Source organism: Corylus avellana, chromosome 9 (genome assembly GCF_965113065.1).
Source record: "Corylus avellana chromosome 9, dhCorAvel1.hap1.2, whole genome shotgun sequence".
Lineage (NCBI taxonomy): Eukaryota > Viridiplantae > Streptophyta > Magnoliopsida > Fagales > Betulaceae > Corylus > Corylus avellana.
Window position 1 is genome coordinate 390,742 of NC_142498.1, and position 17,795 is coordinate 408,536.

General features: G+C 36.4%; 4 protein-coding genes and 1 pseudogene across 4 annotated transcripts; all 5 read right to left on the reverse strand.

Moving 5' to 3' along the window:
• Window positions 1-162: 162 nt before the first annotated feature.
• LOC132190614 (WAT1-related protein At4g30420-like) lies at window positions 163-2,330 on the reverse strand. The gene is made up of 7 exons (XM_088510422.1): window positions 2,149-2,330; window positions 2,006-2,074; window positions 1,800-1,916; window positions 966-1,194; window positions 743-901; window positions 499-647; window positions 163-400 (listed from the first exon to the last, which is right to left on the reverse strand). The coding sequence occupies exons 1-7, from the start codon at window positions 2,328-2,330 to the stop codon at window positions 163-165; spliced, it is 1,143 nt and encodes a 380-aa protein (XP_088366548.1).
• A 1,381-nt stretch (window positions 2,331-3,711) lies between these two features.
• On the reverse strand, window positions 3,712-5,634 carry LOC132189432 (WAT1-related protein At4g30420-like). The gene is made up of 7 exons (XM_059604173.2): window positions 5,456-5,634; window positions 5,287-5,355; window positions 5,044-5,160; window positions 4,568-4,799; window positions 4,335-4,493; window positions 4,084-4,235; window positions 3,712-3,961 (listed from the first exon to the last, which is right to left on the reverse strand). The coding sequence occupies exons 1-7, from the start codon at window positions 5,632-5,634 to the stop codon at window positions 3,712-3,714; spliced, it is 1,158 nt and encodes a 385-aa protein (XP_059460156.2).
• Window positions 5,635-7,758: 2,124 nt separating this feature from the next.
• LOC132189738 (hexose carrier protein HEX6) lies at window positions 7,759-10,331 on the reverse strand. The gene is made up of 3 exons (XM_059604519.2): window positions 9,988-10,331; window positions 8,998-9,320; window positions 7,759-8,912 (listed from the first exon to the last, which is right to left on the reverse strand). Exons 1-3 carry the CDS (start codon window positions 10,115-10,117, stop codon window positions 7,836-7,838), a joined length of 1,530 nt encoding a protein of 509 aa, XP_059460502.2. The 5' UTR covers window positions 10,118-10,331; the 3' UTR covers window positions 7,759-7,835.
• A 778-nt stretch (window positions 10,332-11,109) lies between these two features.
• On the reverse strand, window positions 11,110-12,393 carry LOC148583538 (putative F-box protein At4g22165; annotated as a pseudogene).
• Window positions 12,394-13,861: 1,468 nt separating this feature from the next.
• LOC132190141 (hexose carrier protein HEX6-like) lies at window positions 13,862-16,231 on the reverse strand. The gene is made up of 3 exons (XM_059605039.2): window positions 16,102-16,231; window positions 15,024-15,346; window positions 13,862-14,938 (listed from the first exon to the last, which is right to left on the reverse strand). Exons 1-3 carry the CDS (start codon window positions 16,229-16,231, stop codon window positions 13,862-13,864), a joined length of 1,530 nt encoding a protein of 509 aa, XP_059461022.2.
• Window positions 16,232-17,795: the final 1,564 nt, after the last annotated feature.

The window sequence follows — 17,795 nt, forward strand, 5'->3', positions numbered from 1 at the left end:
TCAATATTCATGTCAGGTATGTAAATTGTCTTATTGCTAATGTTAAGAGGAAGAAATATTATTCCAAAACATATCAAATAATTAAAAGAGAGAACAGATTTAATTTATCTCTTAACAGATGTTTTTTCTTCTGCCTAACATAAAAAGTGAAGGGATTTTTACTCATTTCTGATTCATATTAGTTTCATCAACATCACTTGATTTTCTTGACAGTAATGGTTCTTCCATATCAACTTTACTACTACTCTTCTCTGAAGATTCATGTATCAACACTTGCACGATCTTTGCCTGATCATGTTGCAGCTCTGGAACAGCCTCTTGTTTGATCATTTCAAGGTCTTTGGCTTTACCCCAAAGCACAACATACAAACCAATTATCACACCAACAGCACCTAGCAAGCTGCAGCCAAGGCAATTTTAGAACAAAACGAACCAAAACTTGGTTAGATATTCTACATTTCCTCGTCTACAAAGCAACAGAAAATAGTGATATATTACCTTCCAGTATATAACTCTTCATGTAGAAACAAAGAAGATAGAATGGTTGTGATGACTGTGCACAAAGGATTGAACATTGCAGAAAAGAGGGGACCTCTTTGTGATATGCACCAGGCTTGAACAAAAAAGGTAACTGCAGATCCAATTCCCTATCCATAAAAATATCAGATTGAGCTATTTTGATGGAAATCAAAATGTATACAACATGATGAGTGATGATAGTCATGAAAAACTCACTACTTACTGCATATAAACAACATCCAAATTCAACCATTGAGTGCAGATACCATGCTTCTGGGTCATGCTCTAATAGTAATGCAAACATTGCTGATTGTAGCATAGCCATGAAAAGCATCCAAGCAGATGAGCATAAATGGTCAGGAACGTTTGCTGAAATTGGGACCTGTTTGAAAATTTAGACAGAATTCTAAAAAATGAATAATTTGGTGAATTCGATTAGAAAATACCTGCATAATCACCCAGAATGACCAGAAACAACTGCATCCAAAGAGATATAAACAACCTAGCGGCCAATTATCGCCAGTGCCAAAGGCAGCTATTGATGGTGGCAATATTTCTGTGTTTAATAGCTTTGGTCCTTTGAGCAAGGCCATGGAAATGGCTCCACCAACGCAGAAGATTGTCCCTAATATCTTGGCAATACCTCTCAAGCTTCGGATATCAACCTTCTCCATTCTAATCAATTCAGAGACTTTTAAAAACATGTAAATAAATAGCTTCTACAGTTGATTTAAGAGAAATTTGAAAGGAAATATCCGTTACAATAATAATATCAGTTGGCACCCAGATTGAACTCAGAATACTAAGAGAAATCATAACTTTAAGCTAATTGAGTATGATATGATTTAGCTTGTGGTGAAACCGTACAAAATCATTCTATTCTGTTCCAATAAGTAAACAAAACAAATCTGTTGGGTAGCATGGTTTGAATTAGACTTCAAGCATTTGATAAAAATGAGATCATTTTGAAGTGTAAGGCTCAGTTGAGGTACCTTTTTTGCTCTTTTTATTCCATAGTAATGGGATGCTGATCTTAATGATGGATAAGATAGTATTATGGAAAACATCAAGCACTATTTCAGGCATGTCCATTGTCAGAAGAGAAATGTAATATACTTTTATCCCACTTTACTGATGTGGTCTCCAATCCGCCATTGTTTCAAAAAAAATTCCAAAAAATAGATTAGTAGTGTCACATCAGCAAAGTAGGATAAAAGTATGGTGTATAGCGTTATTCTTGTCAAAATGCTCTGGAACTCAAGTTGGGTTTGTGCATTTACCCCACAATGGCTGCCATTACAAAGGTGATTGCAGGGATCAGATTAGTCATGGCACTTGTTGCTGTTGAAGAGGCCAAGTATAGGCCCTCAAAATAGGCATTCTGATTTGCTGTCACTCTATAATGAAAAACATGAGACACAAAATGTCAGTAATCTTACCACCTTATGTTATTAAATCAAGAACAAAAATTCCTAGAGAACTCTACCCAAAAAGAGAAGTCACAAATATCAAAGAAAAGCTCCTTAATCCCAACGAGATCCTCCCAGAGTTCCTCCTGCCAACAGAAGCAAGCATGAAAGACACAGAGGAGAGCTAGCTGCAGAGAGAGAGTGTGTATTTTGTGACTACCTTCTTGTGAAGCAGGCTATAGGAGCCATGACCAAAGTTGCGACTGCTTGCCTGTAGACCACAAAGATGCTGGGGCTCATTCCTTGCACTAAAGCAACTCTACTAAAGAGAGCAAGCCCTGCATAAATGAACTGTAACCCAGCCATGGCCATTGCAGGCTTGTAATCATCGAACACACCCATACTTTTCTTGTCAAAAGATTTGGAGTAATGTAAATTATGCAACATTCAAAGCACCTTTTTGACACCCTTAATATAGCAACAAACAATCATGAGAGGGAGAGACAGAAGGGACCAAGAAAAGACTAATGCAATATATACATTGATCGGTAGCCGCATCTTTAGAAAGTTATAAAATAGTTTAATTTGTGGCGTCTGAGTTGGAGAGATTAGAATGGGATTTCGAAAGCTTTGTGGATGGGGCAAGGATTGGCATTGACACGACGTAAATTTGGAGCTACTCTCTTGATGATATTATACTTTTTAAGTGCTTCTTTTGTCTTTTTCTGTGTTAATGTTTCCTCTTTTCTTGTTTGGAGTGAGCATTTTAAATTAAGGAAAACATGCATGGGTCTCCATTAAGTCTATCTTTAAGGGAGAATAGTGTCATATGAGTTCATATTTATTTAACCCTTGGGTTTTTGTTTGATTTTAAGTTAGTTCTTGATTAATTTTCAATTTCAACAATCAAATTCTTAGGTTTTGTCTAGATTTCAAACAAGTTTCTTTATCATTTTACCTTCGAAGTGAATGATTTCTTATCTATCAAGTGTGTCAAAGGATTGTAAATGAACAGTTCAAGTTAATCGACTCGTATAAACTAGACTCGAGTTAAATTCATTTATTAAACAAATTAAATTTGAACAGAAATTTAGGAAGGGGCCCGGGGTTGCCGTGCAGCCACCTTGGCCCCATCTATTATTGGGGGGGTGGTTTATGTTATTTTTCATTTCTTGGTAGTTGAATATCTCAAGCTCCTCTATTAATCTTCTTACCTTATAAATTTGCCTGTGAATATCAATAGGAACTTGAAAGGGCATGAAGCTTGTAGCCAATTGAAAGAGAAAAGAGATAGCTTGTTGACTTGATCCCAACACAAAATCACACATTATATTCTCCACATTCCACACTATAAACACACATCCAGTAGAAAACAAAGAACCATCATATGAGCTTCGAGGCCCTTCTGAATATGTGAATCATTTCAATCATAACATGATAAAGTCATTGTCCACACAGACCTATCGCTAGGGCCGACAATTTTTTACGCGACCCATGAACCCAACACGAATTCAACACAAAATTAAAGGGTTAGGATTGAAAAGTCTGATCCTTTTAATTAAATTGATTGGATTAGAGTTGACATATATAGTCTTATATTTATACCTTGATACAACCAAAACCCGACATGTGAATACAAATTGTCTCTTACCTATCAACACTTGATTAGCCAAAACCAGGAAATAAAACAAGAATTAATTAATGACATATCCCATTTGATATTGATTTATCAGACAAAAGGGGTTCCTCCAAATCAATTTTACAACTTGTTTTCTCTGAAGAATCATCGATCAAGATGTTCACATTCCTCGCGTGCATCACCATTTGATATTGATTTATCAGTCAAAAGGGGTTCCTCCAAATCATGTTCACAACTTGTTTTCTCTGAAGAATCATCCATCAAGATGTTCACATTCCTCGCCATGGCCTCATCATTTTGGAGCTTTTTCTCTCCCTTGATTTCTACAAGGTCTTTGGCTTTACCCCATAGCACAACATATAAACCAGCAATCACACCAATGGCACCTATCAAGCTGAAAATTAAGCCATACTACTGGATCTTAGTGGATCTCCAAAAGTAATTTATCCGCATTGATAATTCAAACGAAAAACACATCAAATAGCCAAGAAGATGAAGGGAGAAAGAAAAACTGACCTTCCGGTATAGATCTCCTCATGAAGAAAGATAGCAGCCAATATGGTCACAACAACTGTGCATAGAGGATTGAACATTGCAGAAAAAAGAGGACCCTTTTGTGATATGCACCATGCTTGAACAAAGAAGGAAAGCCCAGATCCTATAATTCCCTACTCATATAATATTCCAATTTCAAGTACCATTAATATTTTTAGTCAAATTAATGTCATTTCAAATAATAAGCAATCAAAATCAAGTTAACTACGTACCGAAAATAAACAACAAGAAAGTTCAAGATTTGAATGTATGTGCCATGCTTCTGGCTCTGGCTCTGTAAAAACTGTAAGCATTGCTGATTGCAATGTGGCCAAGAAGCACATCCAAGCTGATAAAGATAAGAGATCAGGGCAGCTTTCTGAAGCTGGAACCTGTTAAAAATAATGTATATATAGATTTAGTGATCCGAGTTTATCTCATTGAAGAGAATTTTAGAGGTAAATACCTGCAAAATCAGCCATAAAGACCAGCAACAACAGCTTCCAAAGAGAAGAAGACAACCCAGCAACCAATTCTCAACTCCTGAACCAAAGACAGCATTTGCCGGCAACATTAATTCAGCGTTGAGTAGCTTTGGGCCCCTAAGCAATGCCATGGACACTGCTCCACCGACACACAAGATTGTCCCTGCTATCTTTGCAATACTTCTCAAGCTTCCAAGCTCGATCCTCTCCAATCTAATGATGATCAAATTAAGAAACATATACATGTCAAAACTTTGGAAATGAATAATACGTCCTAGCTACTAGCCTACTAGGGGTGGCAATTTGTGTTCATATGTTGCTTCATGTCATGTCGAGGTAATAAAACTATATATATAGACAAATCCTAATTCGACACGTTTAATTAAACGGGGACGATTCTAATCTGTTAATTAATTTTATGTTGAGTTAATCGTATCGGGTTTATATACTTACTTACCCAATAATAGATGCAAGTACAAAGGTGACTGCGGGAACAAGATTGCCCATTGCACTTGCCATGGATGATGATACTAAGTACATACCCTCAAAATAAATGTTCTGGTTGATTGCTACACTGCAGTAGATGCAAATAAAAAAGGAAAGAAAAGAAAATCTTAATTAGTAGGCTTTCATCATTAACCAAATAAATAAATAAATATATATATATAAGTTAAGAAAACAAATAGTGATAGAAATCTACCCAATAAGAGCGGCCAAAAATATCCAAGAGAAGCTCCTCAAACTCAAAGAACACCTACTGGACTTTCTCCTGCAACAAAAGGCCAAGTTATATGCATGTTAGCATGGGTGAAAGAAAGAGAGAGAGAGAGAGAGAGAGAGAAGAGTTAATTTAGATATAGAGGAGGTACCTTGAGAAATAAGCAACGGGTGCTATAACCAAAGTTGCTATGGCTTGCCTGTAAACTACAAATACCCTGGGACTCATTCCTTGCAGTAGGGCAGCTCTGGTGGTAAGAGCAACAATTGCATAAGAAAATTGTAAGCCCACCATAGCCATTGCAGGCTTGTAATCATCTGCAATACCCATAACTACCTACACTAGCATTCAAATCATTAGAATTAATGCTTCTGACCTCTTGCAACTACTGCTGCATGACACAGCAACATATCTATATATATATATATATATATATATATATAGAGAGAGAGAGAGAGAGAGAGAGAGAGAGAGAGAGAGAGGCTGCTTTGTATTTTTATAGACTGATAAAGGATGTGAGTTGGTGAGTTGTGACAAATACTTTCCTAGGAAAAACAGGGTTTATGAAAAGTGCATATTTATGTGAATTCTGAGAAGTATGTTGTAAAAAAACAAGAGTGGTGATATGTGCAGATTTTAAAAATAGAAATAAAGCTGGTTTCTTTAGGAATTAGAAGTGAGGGCCAACCATAGATGTGAAGGCCAACTATGTACAACTCACCCCAATCTTGAATATCCTACCCCTTATGGCCATTAAGACTCAATATTTTACTTTCTTATCTTTTGATTTAAGTTCGTTTGGATTTGTGATTTTCAAAACGTACGATTTAAAAACACGATTTTAAAAAAAACAAAGAAGTAGTTAGTCTCATAGAGTAATGCTAGAAGTCACTCTTGTGTCCTTCTTGTGTCACTCAGAGTGACACAAAAGTGACTTTTAAAATTATTTGAGCCCATACCTATTACTGACAAATACTTTCCTAGGAAAAACAGGGTTTATGAAAAATGCATATTTATGTGAATTCTGAGAAGTATGTTGTAAAAAAACAAGAGTGGTGATATGTGCAGATTTTAAAAATAGAAATAAAGCTGGTTTCTTTAGGAATTAGAAGTGAGGGCCAACCATAGATGTGAAGGCCAACTATGTACAACTCACCCCAATCTTGAATATCCTACCCCTTATGGCCGTTAAGACTCAATATTTTACTTTCTTATCTTTTGATTTAAGTTCGTTTGGATTTGTGATTTTCAAAACGTACGATTTAAAAACACGATTTTAAAAAAAACAAAGAAGTAGTTAGGCTCATAGAGTAATGCTAGAAGTCACTCTTGTGTCCTTCTTGTGTCACTCAGAGTGACACAAAAGTGACTTTTAAAATTATTTGAGCCCATACCTATTACTCTAAACAAGTGCTTTGAATTTCCTCAAATAGTAGGAAACCCTTTTTGGCCCTCGAGATCCTCTATTTTCAAATATCTTTTTATTCACAAAGTTTTAGTTGCTCGGCAACAAAGTTGCAATTCATTCAATCATATACTCGACGAACTACGTTTGATCCCATACTCAACAAACTTCAGTTAAATCTCATTTTAAAACCAGCTTGTAAGAAGAAAGTGCTTAAGAATTTGTATACATATTATTAATATTAATTGCACTTAAACCATATAAGACACAAAAATTGTATCAAGCATGTGATTCTATTATACGTGGAGACATTGATTCCCATCTGGTCATTATTCGTTTATTAAAGAGATGCTCAAGTCACAGCTCACAAATGTGTTGTCAACCTAGCTAGCTTACTAAATTAGTTGGCATAATGAGTAATGGGTTTTGGAGCTTTCCTCATAAAGATGGAAGATCTTATCATATACAAGTAAAAAAATAAATTATAATACATTAAAAGCCAGGGTGTTCATGTGACAGGATTCAATGGGATCTGCTGAAGAAGAATCACAAAATCAAAACCATATGGGCTGACTAGGAGTACTGTGATTTCTGTTTCATGGCTTCATTGAAAATATGGGTTAATTTAATGTTGTTATACCATGGATATGCTATCCTTCATTTTCTCTCTCATTTACTAATAAACCTTTTTGTTTGGAAAATAAAAATTTGCTGGCACTGCCACGTATGCATCGTGCTGTGATAATCACAACCATGTATGTATACCTTGTCCGTCTGTTTCGACCTCATCAGAAGGAATAATTTGAATGAGTTTTCATGCTTGTGAGTTGTGATGATACTTACAAACTCTTACACCCTTCTTTCTTCATCATAAAAAGGCCCACGCATTCCCAAGTACACATTTCAACAGAAAAAGGGCAATAGAAGACCCCATATTGCACCCAAATGGGCTGCCTGCATAGCTTTTTCGGCTTTGTACCTAAATCTTCTAATTTCTACTCTGTTTTAAACTCTCGTTATTTTAGGGGAAAAAAAAAAAAAGAAAAAAAAAAAGGGAAGAGAAGAAAGCAGGAACCATAAGAGAAAAAAGATGCACATGAAATGGTAATCATGAATATGTCATTTATCATGGCACTTCCATCCTTCTATCTTCATTCAATTCCCCAACAATTCTCTTCCAAAACCAATGCTCCCTCCACACTCTATCCATCTGCTCTATGGGCATGTTCTTAGTCTCCGGCAACAGCAAGAACACAAATCCAGTCATCACTACCACCCATCCCCCAAAAAAGAAGAAAATCCCATATTTGAAGTGGCAAAGCATAGCAAGAAAAGTTTGAGCAACCATGAAAGTAAACAGAAAGTTGACTGCCACTGTAATACTTTGCCCTGCTGATCGAATTTCCAGAGGAAAAATCTCACTTGGAACCAACCATCCTAGCGGCCCCCAAGACCAAGCAAACCCAGAAACATATATACAGATAAAAAATATGACCAAACTTGCATACCCTTTGCTCATCCCACCATAATCTCCAAGTTCAGCTGCCATCAGCCCACCAACCATGGCTTGTGAGAGAAACATCTGAATTCCCCCAATTGTGAACAGAGCTCTTCTGCCAAGTTTATCCACTAAAAGCATGGATACGAAGGTTGCGCAAGTACCCAAAACCCCGGCGATTATGAAGGAGGACAAAAGTGAAGCACTTTCACCGAAGCCAATTGTTCGAAAAAGTAGTGGAGCATAGAAGGAGATGACGTTTATTCCAGTTACTTGTTGGAAAAATGGAATTGCTATTGCCATCACCAGTTGAGGCCTATACTTTTTCTGTATGATTTTCTTGAATGGGTGGTTAATGGATTTTGATATGGCACTTGCTCTGATGAGATCGTCCAGTTCTTTTTGGACATCATCGGTGCCTCGGACACGTTGAAGCATTAGCTTGGCCTTTTCATGGTCTTTGCTGTTCTGGATTAGGCTATTGGGTGTCTCGGGGAGAAATAGTGCACCTATTGTAAGGAGTGAAGCTGGGAGTGCAGCCATGGCTAGGGAGATTCGCCACCCCCAGCCACCTTTAATCTTCTCTGTACCAAAGTTGATGAGATTAGCTGACAGGACACCTATGCCAACGCAGAGTTGGAAGCCAATGTTAGTTGCTCCTCTGTAGTTTGGTGCTGCCATTTCTGAGAGATACAAAGGGACTGACTGCAAAAACAAGCAGATATTTTAGGACCTTTCTTTTTGTCTTTTTTGCTGTAAGGAATACTCAAGAAAGAGAAAGTTTGTATACCTGGTTGGCAAAACCAACACCAATTCCAAGCAAAATGCGACCAAATATAAGCATGTACACATTAAAAGCTGCACCATTAAGGGCTGAACCAGCAAGGAATGCAGTGCCTCCTACAAGAATTGATGGCTTGCGCCCAAAGGCTCTAGTGATTGATGAGGCGAATAAGGAAGCAACGAGGCCAGCGATATAGAGTGAGGATGTGAAGGAGGTCAGAAGTTGGCTGTCAAATTTGCAGTAGTTGCTAATCTTTGTGTCTTCTTTCATCTTACTGTACACTTCTGGGAAGAACTTCTTCAGAAATGGCTCCATAGAGGTCACTCCACCTTCACAGTCAAATTGTTTGAAATTAAACTTATTGCAGCCGGTTTGTGTTACTGCAATCTTAATTATATGTATATAAATTTGTAGGCACCATTTCCTTACAAATTAGTTTTTAAGGGTAAATTCTACTTAAAATTTGTATCATTTGGTACTAAGCCAATCAACACATCAAGCTTAAAATTAAATGAGTTGCGACTTTGTAGTTGAGTCATGAAGGGGGCGACCGTGATCTATATAGAGGTTTTGTATCTGTGCAGTTTATTAGACCATGACCGATATTGCTTGCTGATAAGAAATATTCTAGCACGCGTGGGCTTAAAACTCTCCCTTGATTGTCTCAGCCAGAAGCGGAACCCCCATGCCATTGGGTAGTTCCAAATTTTTTATTTTTTATTTTTTATTTTTTTATTTTTGCCTCCCCAAACTAAACATTCTAGTTCTAGTTCCACCCCTGGCCTTGGCCAGTAATCTTGATGGCGAATTATTACAGAAACCAAACCAGTAATTAAGATCATCATCTTCCACAATATTCAAGTTATTACAGATGAGCATATATATGGTTCCTCAATGGGTGGTGGCTACCATTTTATAGCTAGGAGAAAAATAAGAAGAAGCTAGAAAACTTATTTCCTTTAATCCTAATGAATATGAAAGTGAGAAGAAAGGGACCTGAAACTCCAATGTCGTAGCCAAAGAGAAGACCTCCCGTGGCAGCAACCACACAAGATAGGACGACAAAGCGGGTCATCTTCCCATTATATTGCCCGCCTTCACTTGTTATGGATAACCCAACTGCCATAGCTGATAGCTTGCTTGCTTCTTCCAAACTCGTACACACTACACTCGAACACCAAATAGAAAGAGATCGAACTAAGTTTTTGGGTTGAGCTAGCTGAGCATACAAAAACTAAGCGCAGTCTTGTCTGAAAAAAAATTTCAGTGTGGGTGGAAAAGTCAAAACAAAATATCTCTGTTTTCTCTACTCGTCCAAGCATGTGGATTTGAGCATGACAATTGCAGGGGTTTGGTTTGGAGTGATATGGGCTTCGCTTCAAAAATCTGCTATAGACGGTCCTTTTTTTTTTTTTGTAGGTGTACATTATCTTCTCATAGAAATACAACATGAAGACAAATTTACGTTGTCCATGAAGAAATTCATAATCAAATGGAAAAATAAAATAATAGCGGAATTAAAATAAAAGAGACAAAAGATTTTTATGGTCTATGATTTACATTCACAGAAATGTAATCTTAATCAATCATAATTAAATTCATAACTTTAAGGCTATTCAAATATACTCTAATAGTCCAACACCAAGAAAATCATTAAATATCTGTCTGTTTTTTGCTCTTAGATAAAAGGAAGGGGTGAAACACTTTGGGCGGGCTAGTTTGAGCCCTTATTGCAGATATCAAGTCCAGATTTATGTTATTATCTAGTTAATACAAAAGTGGCCAAGCCTGGTACAGCCCAAAATCTTTCCCAGATCAGATCAATTCCAGATGATGCAGCAGCCCCTTTGGTTGAATAGCTGTATTTTTTTTTTATGTATTGTATGGAACTCATTCTATGGAGTTATTTTTCTTTCTTTCTTTCTCTCTTTTTTCTTTTCTAATCAATATGGAAAAAAGGGTTACAAGGAAACAAAATCTATAGAGTTCCTTGAATTAATGCAAACGAATAGAACTTTTACATCCAAAAACTAATAAAATTTCAAACAAAATTTTATTCAAATACAGCTTAAGCATCCTCGATCGTTTAGATCTTAGGCAATACATATATTTATTTCCTTAAAGGGTTTGGTTAGGAATAACCCAAATTGGTGCAGGCGACGCCAGCAAAGAATCACTTGCTACATATCCTGGTATTGACTCAATTCTTTTGCTTTCTAAGTTGTACATAACATTGTCATAACCACCTACAATTCCATCTATGTGGCCTTCAATGTAGGAATCTGAAAAGTAAATACAATTCTTTCTCCAGCCATTAGGAAGATTTTGAGAAGAGATAGATAATGAGTTATTCTTTCCAATAAAGAAGAAAGCATCGTCTTCTATGCTTGTTACCTTAATCCATTTCAACCGTCTTTGATCTAGCTTGTACACCACAAAGTGGGTCGTTTTATAATATTTTATCTCTTTGGATGTCATTTGCACCAACCAGCAATCATTTGGGACACAGCGTGAAGGGGGCGGAGCAATTCTAGTCATCTTTGGTAGTGAAGTAGCGTCACCAATCCAAATTTCTTGAGGACGACTTAAAACGTAGAATTTTCCTTCATAAGACATGACATCTTCAGCAAATCGTGGAACCATTAACTTACTCCATTTCTTATCCCCACTTCTACAAAAAGCCAATTCTCGAAGCTCACCTTAAATGGCCATGGCTGTGAATTCATTAGAAGCATGATTTGACGACAAAACAACCTTATGGACAAAATATCTTCGAAAGAAAGCCAAACCCCATGAATGTGTTTTATCATAATATATTCTATCTATAGAAATCAAATATTCTTCATTCGGCATGTTAGGATCAAATCTCAAAACATCTGGAAAGGTGTCTAGAGGTGGCAGCTGAATTTGAGCCCTAGTAAACGGATTAATTAGACACAAATTCGGATACCCATCAACACCTAGTATCCAACCATACGATGATCGTCGCAACAACGTTCCCTTTACTTCTGGAATGTCAAGGTTATACATCTTATTTTCTAATGGGTTAAGGAAACTAAAACGTGTATTTTCCCTCCCATTGTCGTGTGGGAGCATAAGCCATGGTACTTAAACTGAGTTGGCGGTTTGGCATCTTTGGTAGCATGGATTTCAATGACTTACAAGTTGACTGCAATCGGACGTAATTAGCATAATCTATCAATCTCTTTCCAATCTCATTTATCAAATCCTGTGAAAGCTCTGCCAGTTGCCCTTCAAGTTGACTTTCTTCTGCATTATGAAAAAGGAGTTATATGAATGTTCCTTGGCCTAAATTCTTAAATTAAGTAATGAAATAAAGCAATAAACAAATATGAAAGTATTTGAAGCTATAATCTCTATGATTCTGCTTTTCGTACCCATGTCATTTTTATATATAGATTGAGTTGGAGAAAGTTCTTCCAACTCAATTTGGAGAAAAATTATCTCCAATTCATAGTACTTTTCATGTCACTACTAAATCAAGATGGTGGGTGCAAATCCATTAATTCTTGAATAAATAAAGTCTATATTGAAAGAAGTAAAAAAAAAAAAAAAACATTTTTAAAAGCAAAAGGGAAACACCAATCAAACAATAAATTAATCGGAGAAATGAGACAGCAAATTAATTAATTAATCTCTTAAATTTCTCAATTGAAATGTAAAGCGCGCAGTTTGTAAATTGTGGCTTCAAATGCTCATAATTAAGAACCCATTGATCCCATCATAGTTAAGGATCAAGCAATAAGACTTTCCGACTAGAGTCGTCAGCAACAAAAACACGTTTCAACTCCATATATTAATGCAGAAAATTAAAGTAACAACCGTGGGGTGTTTTTTTTAACAAATACAAGGTCGAAGAAGCAAGTCTGAAATTAAGGAATACAAGAAAAGAGAAAGTAATATATATATATATATATATATATATATATATATATATATATATGAAGGTGAGGATGCATAGCATTAGCGTTCATATATATAGCCTAATTAAGGGGTGTACGTAGAACAGTAGAAGTTGTGTTCGGATAGGAATCCTGTCCAATATATATAGAATTCAATTTCCACTAATTTTTGCTGATAATTTCACCCAGGTTTCTTTCTTAATTACTTGTAAAGGATCACTTGGATAAGTCATCCGTTGCTATATTTGAATTTTGTTGGTTTCTCTTCATGTAATTAGTTTACCATCAGGGATCGATGTAGCAATTTAATACTTTTTTTTTTTTTTTTTCTTTGACATGTAGCAATTTAATACTACTAGTTAACAAAACCCTCTTGATTTGATTTGAAAGTGGCACTGCCATCACTGGCTGGCAAATCGGGTAGACACGATTACGATCTGTTAAGACTCGTGACCCCGATTACCCTAGATACGAACACAACCCATTTAGCTAAACGGGTTAACGGATTTGACACGATTATAACACGGAAAAAATCCGGATAACCCGACACGACCTACTTAACCTGTTTAAAATAACCGAGTCATATCGGGTAGACACGATCCGATACAACCTGTGTTCTAAAAAGGTCACCCGACCCGACCCATTAAAAAACCCTTAATGAAAAATGGAAAAAATAATGTAATAAATTAATAATATACCAATGCCATTGTTAACAAATTGTCATTCAATAAAAGCAGTACTCACAAAGATTAGCAATTTTCAACTCTATACATATTAGATAGTCCATTTCCATCATAGCAATAAAGAAAAAGTCATAAAAAAAAAATAATAATAATAATAATAATAATAATAAAATTAAAAAAAAAAAAAAGAAGCAGGAACCATAAGAGAAAAAAGATGCGCATCAAATAGTAATCATGAATATGTATGAGAAATGCAACCATGTATCATGGCACTTCCATCTTTCCATCTTCATTCAATTCCCCAACAATTCTCTTCCAAAACCAATGCTCCCTCCACACTCTATCCATCTGCTCTATGGGCATGTTCTTAGTCTCCGGCAACAGCAAGAACACAAATCCAGTCATCACTACCACCCATCCCCCAAAAAAGAAGAAAATCCCATATTTGAAGTGGCAAAGCATAGCAAGAAAAGTTTGAGCAACCATGAAAGTAAACAGCAAGCTGACCGCCACTGTAATACTTTGCCCTGCTGATCGAATTTCCAGAGGAAAAATCTCACTTGGAACCAACCATCCTAGCGGCCCCCAAGACCAAGCAAACCCAGAAACATATATACAGATAAAAAATATGACCAAACTTGCATACCCTTTGCTCATCCCACCATAATCTCCAAGCTTAGCTGCCATCAGCCCACCAACCATGGCTTGTGAGAGAAACATCTGAATTCCCCCAATTGTGAACAGAGCTCTTCTGCCAAGTTTATCCACTAAAAGCATGGATATGAAGGTTGCACAAGTACCCAAAACCCCGGCGATTATGAAGGAGGACAAAAGTGATGCACTTTCACCGAATCCTATTGTTCGAAAAAGTAGTGGAGCATAGAAGGAGATGACGTTTATTCCAGTTACTTGTTGGAAAAATGGAATTGCTATTGCCATCATCAGTTGAGGCCTATACTTTTTCTGCATGATTTTCTTGAATGGGTGGTTAATGGATTTTGATATGGCACTTGCTCTGATGAGATCGTCGAGTTCCATTTGGACATCATCGGTGCCTCGGACACGTTGAAGCATTAGCTTGGCCTTTTCATGGTCTTTGCTGTTCTGGATTAGGCTATTGGGTGTCTCGGGGAGAAATAGTGCACCTATTGTAAGGAGTGAAGCTGGGAGTGCAGCCATGGCTAGGGAGATTCGCCACCCCCAGCCACCTTTAATCTTCTCTGTACCAAAGTTGATGAGATTAGCTGACAGGACACCTATGCTAACGAAGAGTTGGAAGCCAATGTTAGTTGCTCCTCTGTAGTTTGGTGGCGCCATTTCTGAGAGATACAAAGGGACTGACTGCAAAAACAAGCAGATATTTTAGGACCTTTCTTTTTGTCTTTTTTGCTCTAAGGAGTACTCAAGAAAGAGAAAGTTTGTATACCTGGTTGGCAAAACCAACACCAATTCCAAGCAAAATGCGACCAAATATAAGCATGTACACATTAAAAGCTGCACCATTAAGGGCTGAACCAGCAAGGAATGCAGCGCCTCCTACAAGAATTGATGACTTGCGCCCAAAGGCTCTAGTGATTGATGAGGCGAATAAGGAAGCAACGAGGCCAGCGATATAGAGTGAGGATGTGAAGGAGGTCAGAAGTTGACTGTCAAATTTGCAGTAGTTGCTAATCTCTGTGTCTTCTTTCATCTTACTGTACACTTCTGGGAAGAACTTCTTCAGAAATGGCTCCATAGAGGTCACTCCACCTTCACAGTCAAATTGTTTGAAATTAAACTTATTGCAGCTGGTTTGTGTTACTGCAATCGTAATTATATGTATATAAATTTGTAGGCACCATTTAATTTCTTACAAATTAGTTTTTAAGGGTAAATTCTACTTAAAATTTGTATCATTTGGTACTAAGGTAATCAACACATCAAGCTTAAAATTAAAAGAGTTGCGACTTTGTAGTTGAGTCATGAAGGGGGGGCGACCGTAACCTATATAGGCTTTGTATATGTGCAGTTTATTAGACCATGATCGATATTGCTTGCTAATAGGAAATATTCTAGCACGTGCGGGCTTAAAACTCTCCCTATATTGTCTAAGCCAGGGGCGGAAACCCCATGCCATTGGGTGGTTCCATTTTTTGTTTTTTTTTTTTTTTTTTTTTAATATACCTTTAAAAATTAACTTTTATGACCCCAAATTTTTATTTTTTTTTTATTTTTTTTTTATTATTATTATTATTATTATTTTAATTTTGCCTCCCCAAACTAAACATTCTAGTTCTAGGTCCACCCCTGGCCTTGGCCAGTAATTTTGATGGCAAATTATTACAGAAGCCAAACCAGTAATTAAGATCATCATCTTCCACAATTTGCAAGTTATTACAGATGAGCATATATATGGTTCCTCAATGGGTGGTGGCTACCATTTTATAGCTAGGAGAAAAATAAGAAGAAGCTAGAAAACTTATTTCCTTTAATCCTAATGAATATGAAAGTGAGAAGAAAGGGACCTGAAACTCCAATGTCGTAGCCAAAGAGAAGGCCTCCCGTGGCAGCAACCACACAAGATAGGACGACAAAGCGGGTCATCTTCCCATTATATTGCCCGCCTTCACTTGTTATGGATAACCCAACTGCCATAGCTGATAGCTGATAGCTTGCTTACTTCTTCCAAACTCGTACACACTACACTCGAACACCAGATAGAAAGAGATCGATCTAAGTTTTTGGGTTGAGCTGAGCATACAATAACTAAGCGCAGTCTTGTTTGAAAAATTTTATCAATGTGGGTGGGAAAGTCAAAACAAAAATGTAATCTTGCTTGCTTGCTTCTTCCAAACTCGTACACACTATAATACAGAATGCTGTATAGAGCGTACACATAAATATAATCTCAATCAAATCCCATAATTTATAGGGATCAAATCATTATCAAATCCCTAAATTAAGTTAATCTAATCTTCATCAATCATATTCAAATCTATAACTTTAACATCATTCAAATATTCTATCAGTCCTACACCAAGAAAATCATTTAATATCTGTCTGTTTTTTGGTCGATCTAATTAGATAAAAGGAAGGGGTGAAACTTTGGGCGGGCTAGTTTGAGCACTTTTTGCAAATATCAAGTCCAGATTTATGTTATTATCTAGTTAATGCAAAAGGGGCCAAGCCTGGTACAGCCCAAAATCTTTCCCAGATCAGATCAATCCCAGATGATGCAGCAGCCCCTTTGGTTGATTAGCTGTAATTTTTTTTTATAATTGGTGGGTTCGGTTAAAATTTACTTGTATAGTCTTATACTTATGTTTTGATATGACTAAAACCCGACACGTAAACATAAATTGTCACTCATATTTTTTATCATTACACTCCCACCCCACCAAAAAATTAAAAAAATAAATAAAAAAAATAGAACCGGCCACCAAAGACAGTGGTCCGGGTGAGAAACAAAAGAAATCTTGGCAATGAAAACCCCCATGGGAACCATGCACCTACTATTTAAAGGTATATTTAAAAAAAAAAATAAATAAATAAAAAATTATGGAGGGGGTTTTAAAATTTTGTGGCCCCCAAACCTTCACATGGGTCCGCTCCTAGTCGAGGTGCCCACTCTTTTGTAGTTGTTTTGATTTTCCGTAATTCGCTTCCCCTTATTTGAATAGAAAAAAAAATTAAAATGGGTTAATTAAGCTGGATCTCTTTATGCTTTGCATTGTGGCATGTGATTATTAAGAAAATAAATAATAAATAAATTGTGAACCACATTAAAAATGGGGCATAAAATGCCCCTTTTTTTTGTGTGTGTGTGTAGTGTGATCAACATGGAAAGTGTTTTTAGTCCGAATAACTTATAAAATGTTTTTTAAATAAGTTATTTTTGACTGCATAGTAGTTCTTTGTTTTCTTGGTTTTTTTTTTTTTTTTTGGTTTTTTTATCTCTTTAAAATTTCAAAAGTATGATTAATTATCTGCAAAAAATAGAGGTGATTAAGCTTAATATCATGATAGATTCGGTGGGTGGGATTTCATTCTCAATAAGATTTCCTAACTTCTTAACACTAGTGTTCATCAGAATAATTCCAAAAACCAAAGCATCAATATGCTGAGTACGGTTGAAATATATCAACCCAAATGAAATCCTAGCTAGCCTAGAACCATAATCTGCGCAATTAGCAATATAATATCAAATATATATATATGC

Excerpts from the sequence above, each read along its gene's own strand:
- LOC132190614 (XM_088510422.1), bottom strand. The coding sequence starts at position 2,330 with ATGGGTGTGTTCGATGATTACAAGCCTGCAATGGCCATGGCTGGGTTA. Across the intron at positions 1,917-2,005 it reads TTTGTGACTTCTCTTTTTGG|AGTGACAGCAAATCAGAATG; the intron begins GTAGAGTTCTCT and ends TTTTCATTATAG. Across the intron at positions 648-742 it reads TTGGATGTTGTTTATATGCA|GGAATTGGATCTGCAGTTAC; the intron begins GTAAGTAGTGAG and ends TTTTATGGATAG.
- LOC132189432 (XM_059604173.2), bottom strand. The coding sequence starts at position 5,634 with ATGGGTATTGCAGATGATTACAAGCCTGCAATGGCTATGGTGGGCTTA. Across the intron at positions 5,161-5,286 it reads TTTTTGGCCGCTCTTATTGG|TGTAGCAATCAACCAGAACA; the intron begins GTAGATTTCTAT and ends CATCTACTGCAG. Across the intron at positions 3,962-4,083 it reads GAGGAGATCTATACCGGAAG|CTTGATAGGTGCCATTGGTG; the intron begins GTCAGTTTTTCT and ends CTTAATTTTCAG.
- LOC132189738 (XM_059604519.2), bottom strand. The coding sequence starts at position 10,117 with ATGGCAGTTGGGTTATCCATAACAAGTGAAGGCGGGCAATATAATGGG. Across the intron at positions 9,321-9,987 it reads CTACGACATTGGAGTTTCAG|GTGGAGTGACCTCTATGGAG; the intron begins GTCCCTTTCTTC and ends TTGACTGTGAAG. Across the intron at positions 8,913-8,997 it reads GTGTTGGTTTTGCCAACCAG|TCAGTCCCTTTGTATCTCTC; the intron begins GTATACAAACTT and ends TTGTTTTTGCAG.
- LOC132190141 (XM_059605039.2), bottom strand. The coding sequence starts at position 16,231 with ATGGCAGTTGGGTTATCCATAACAAGTGAAGGCGGGCAATATAATGGG. Across the intron at positions 15,347-16,101 it reads CTACGACATTGGAGTTTCAG|GTGGAGTGACCTCTATGGAG; the intron begins GTCCCTTTCTTC and ends TTGACTGTGAAG. Across the intron at positions 14,939-15,023 it reads GTGTTGGTTTTGCCAACCAG|TCAGTCCCTTTGTATCTCTC; the intron begins GTATACAAACTT and ends TTGTTTTTGCAG.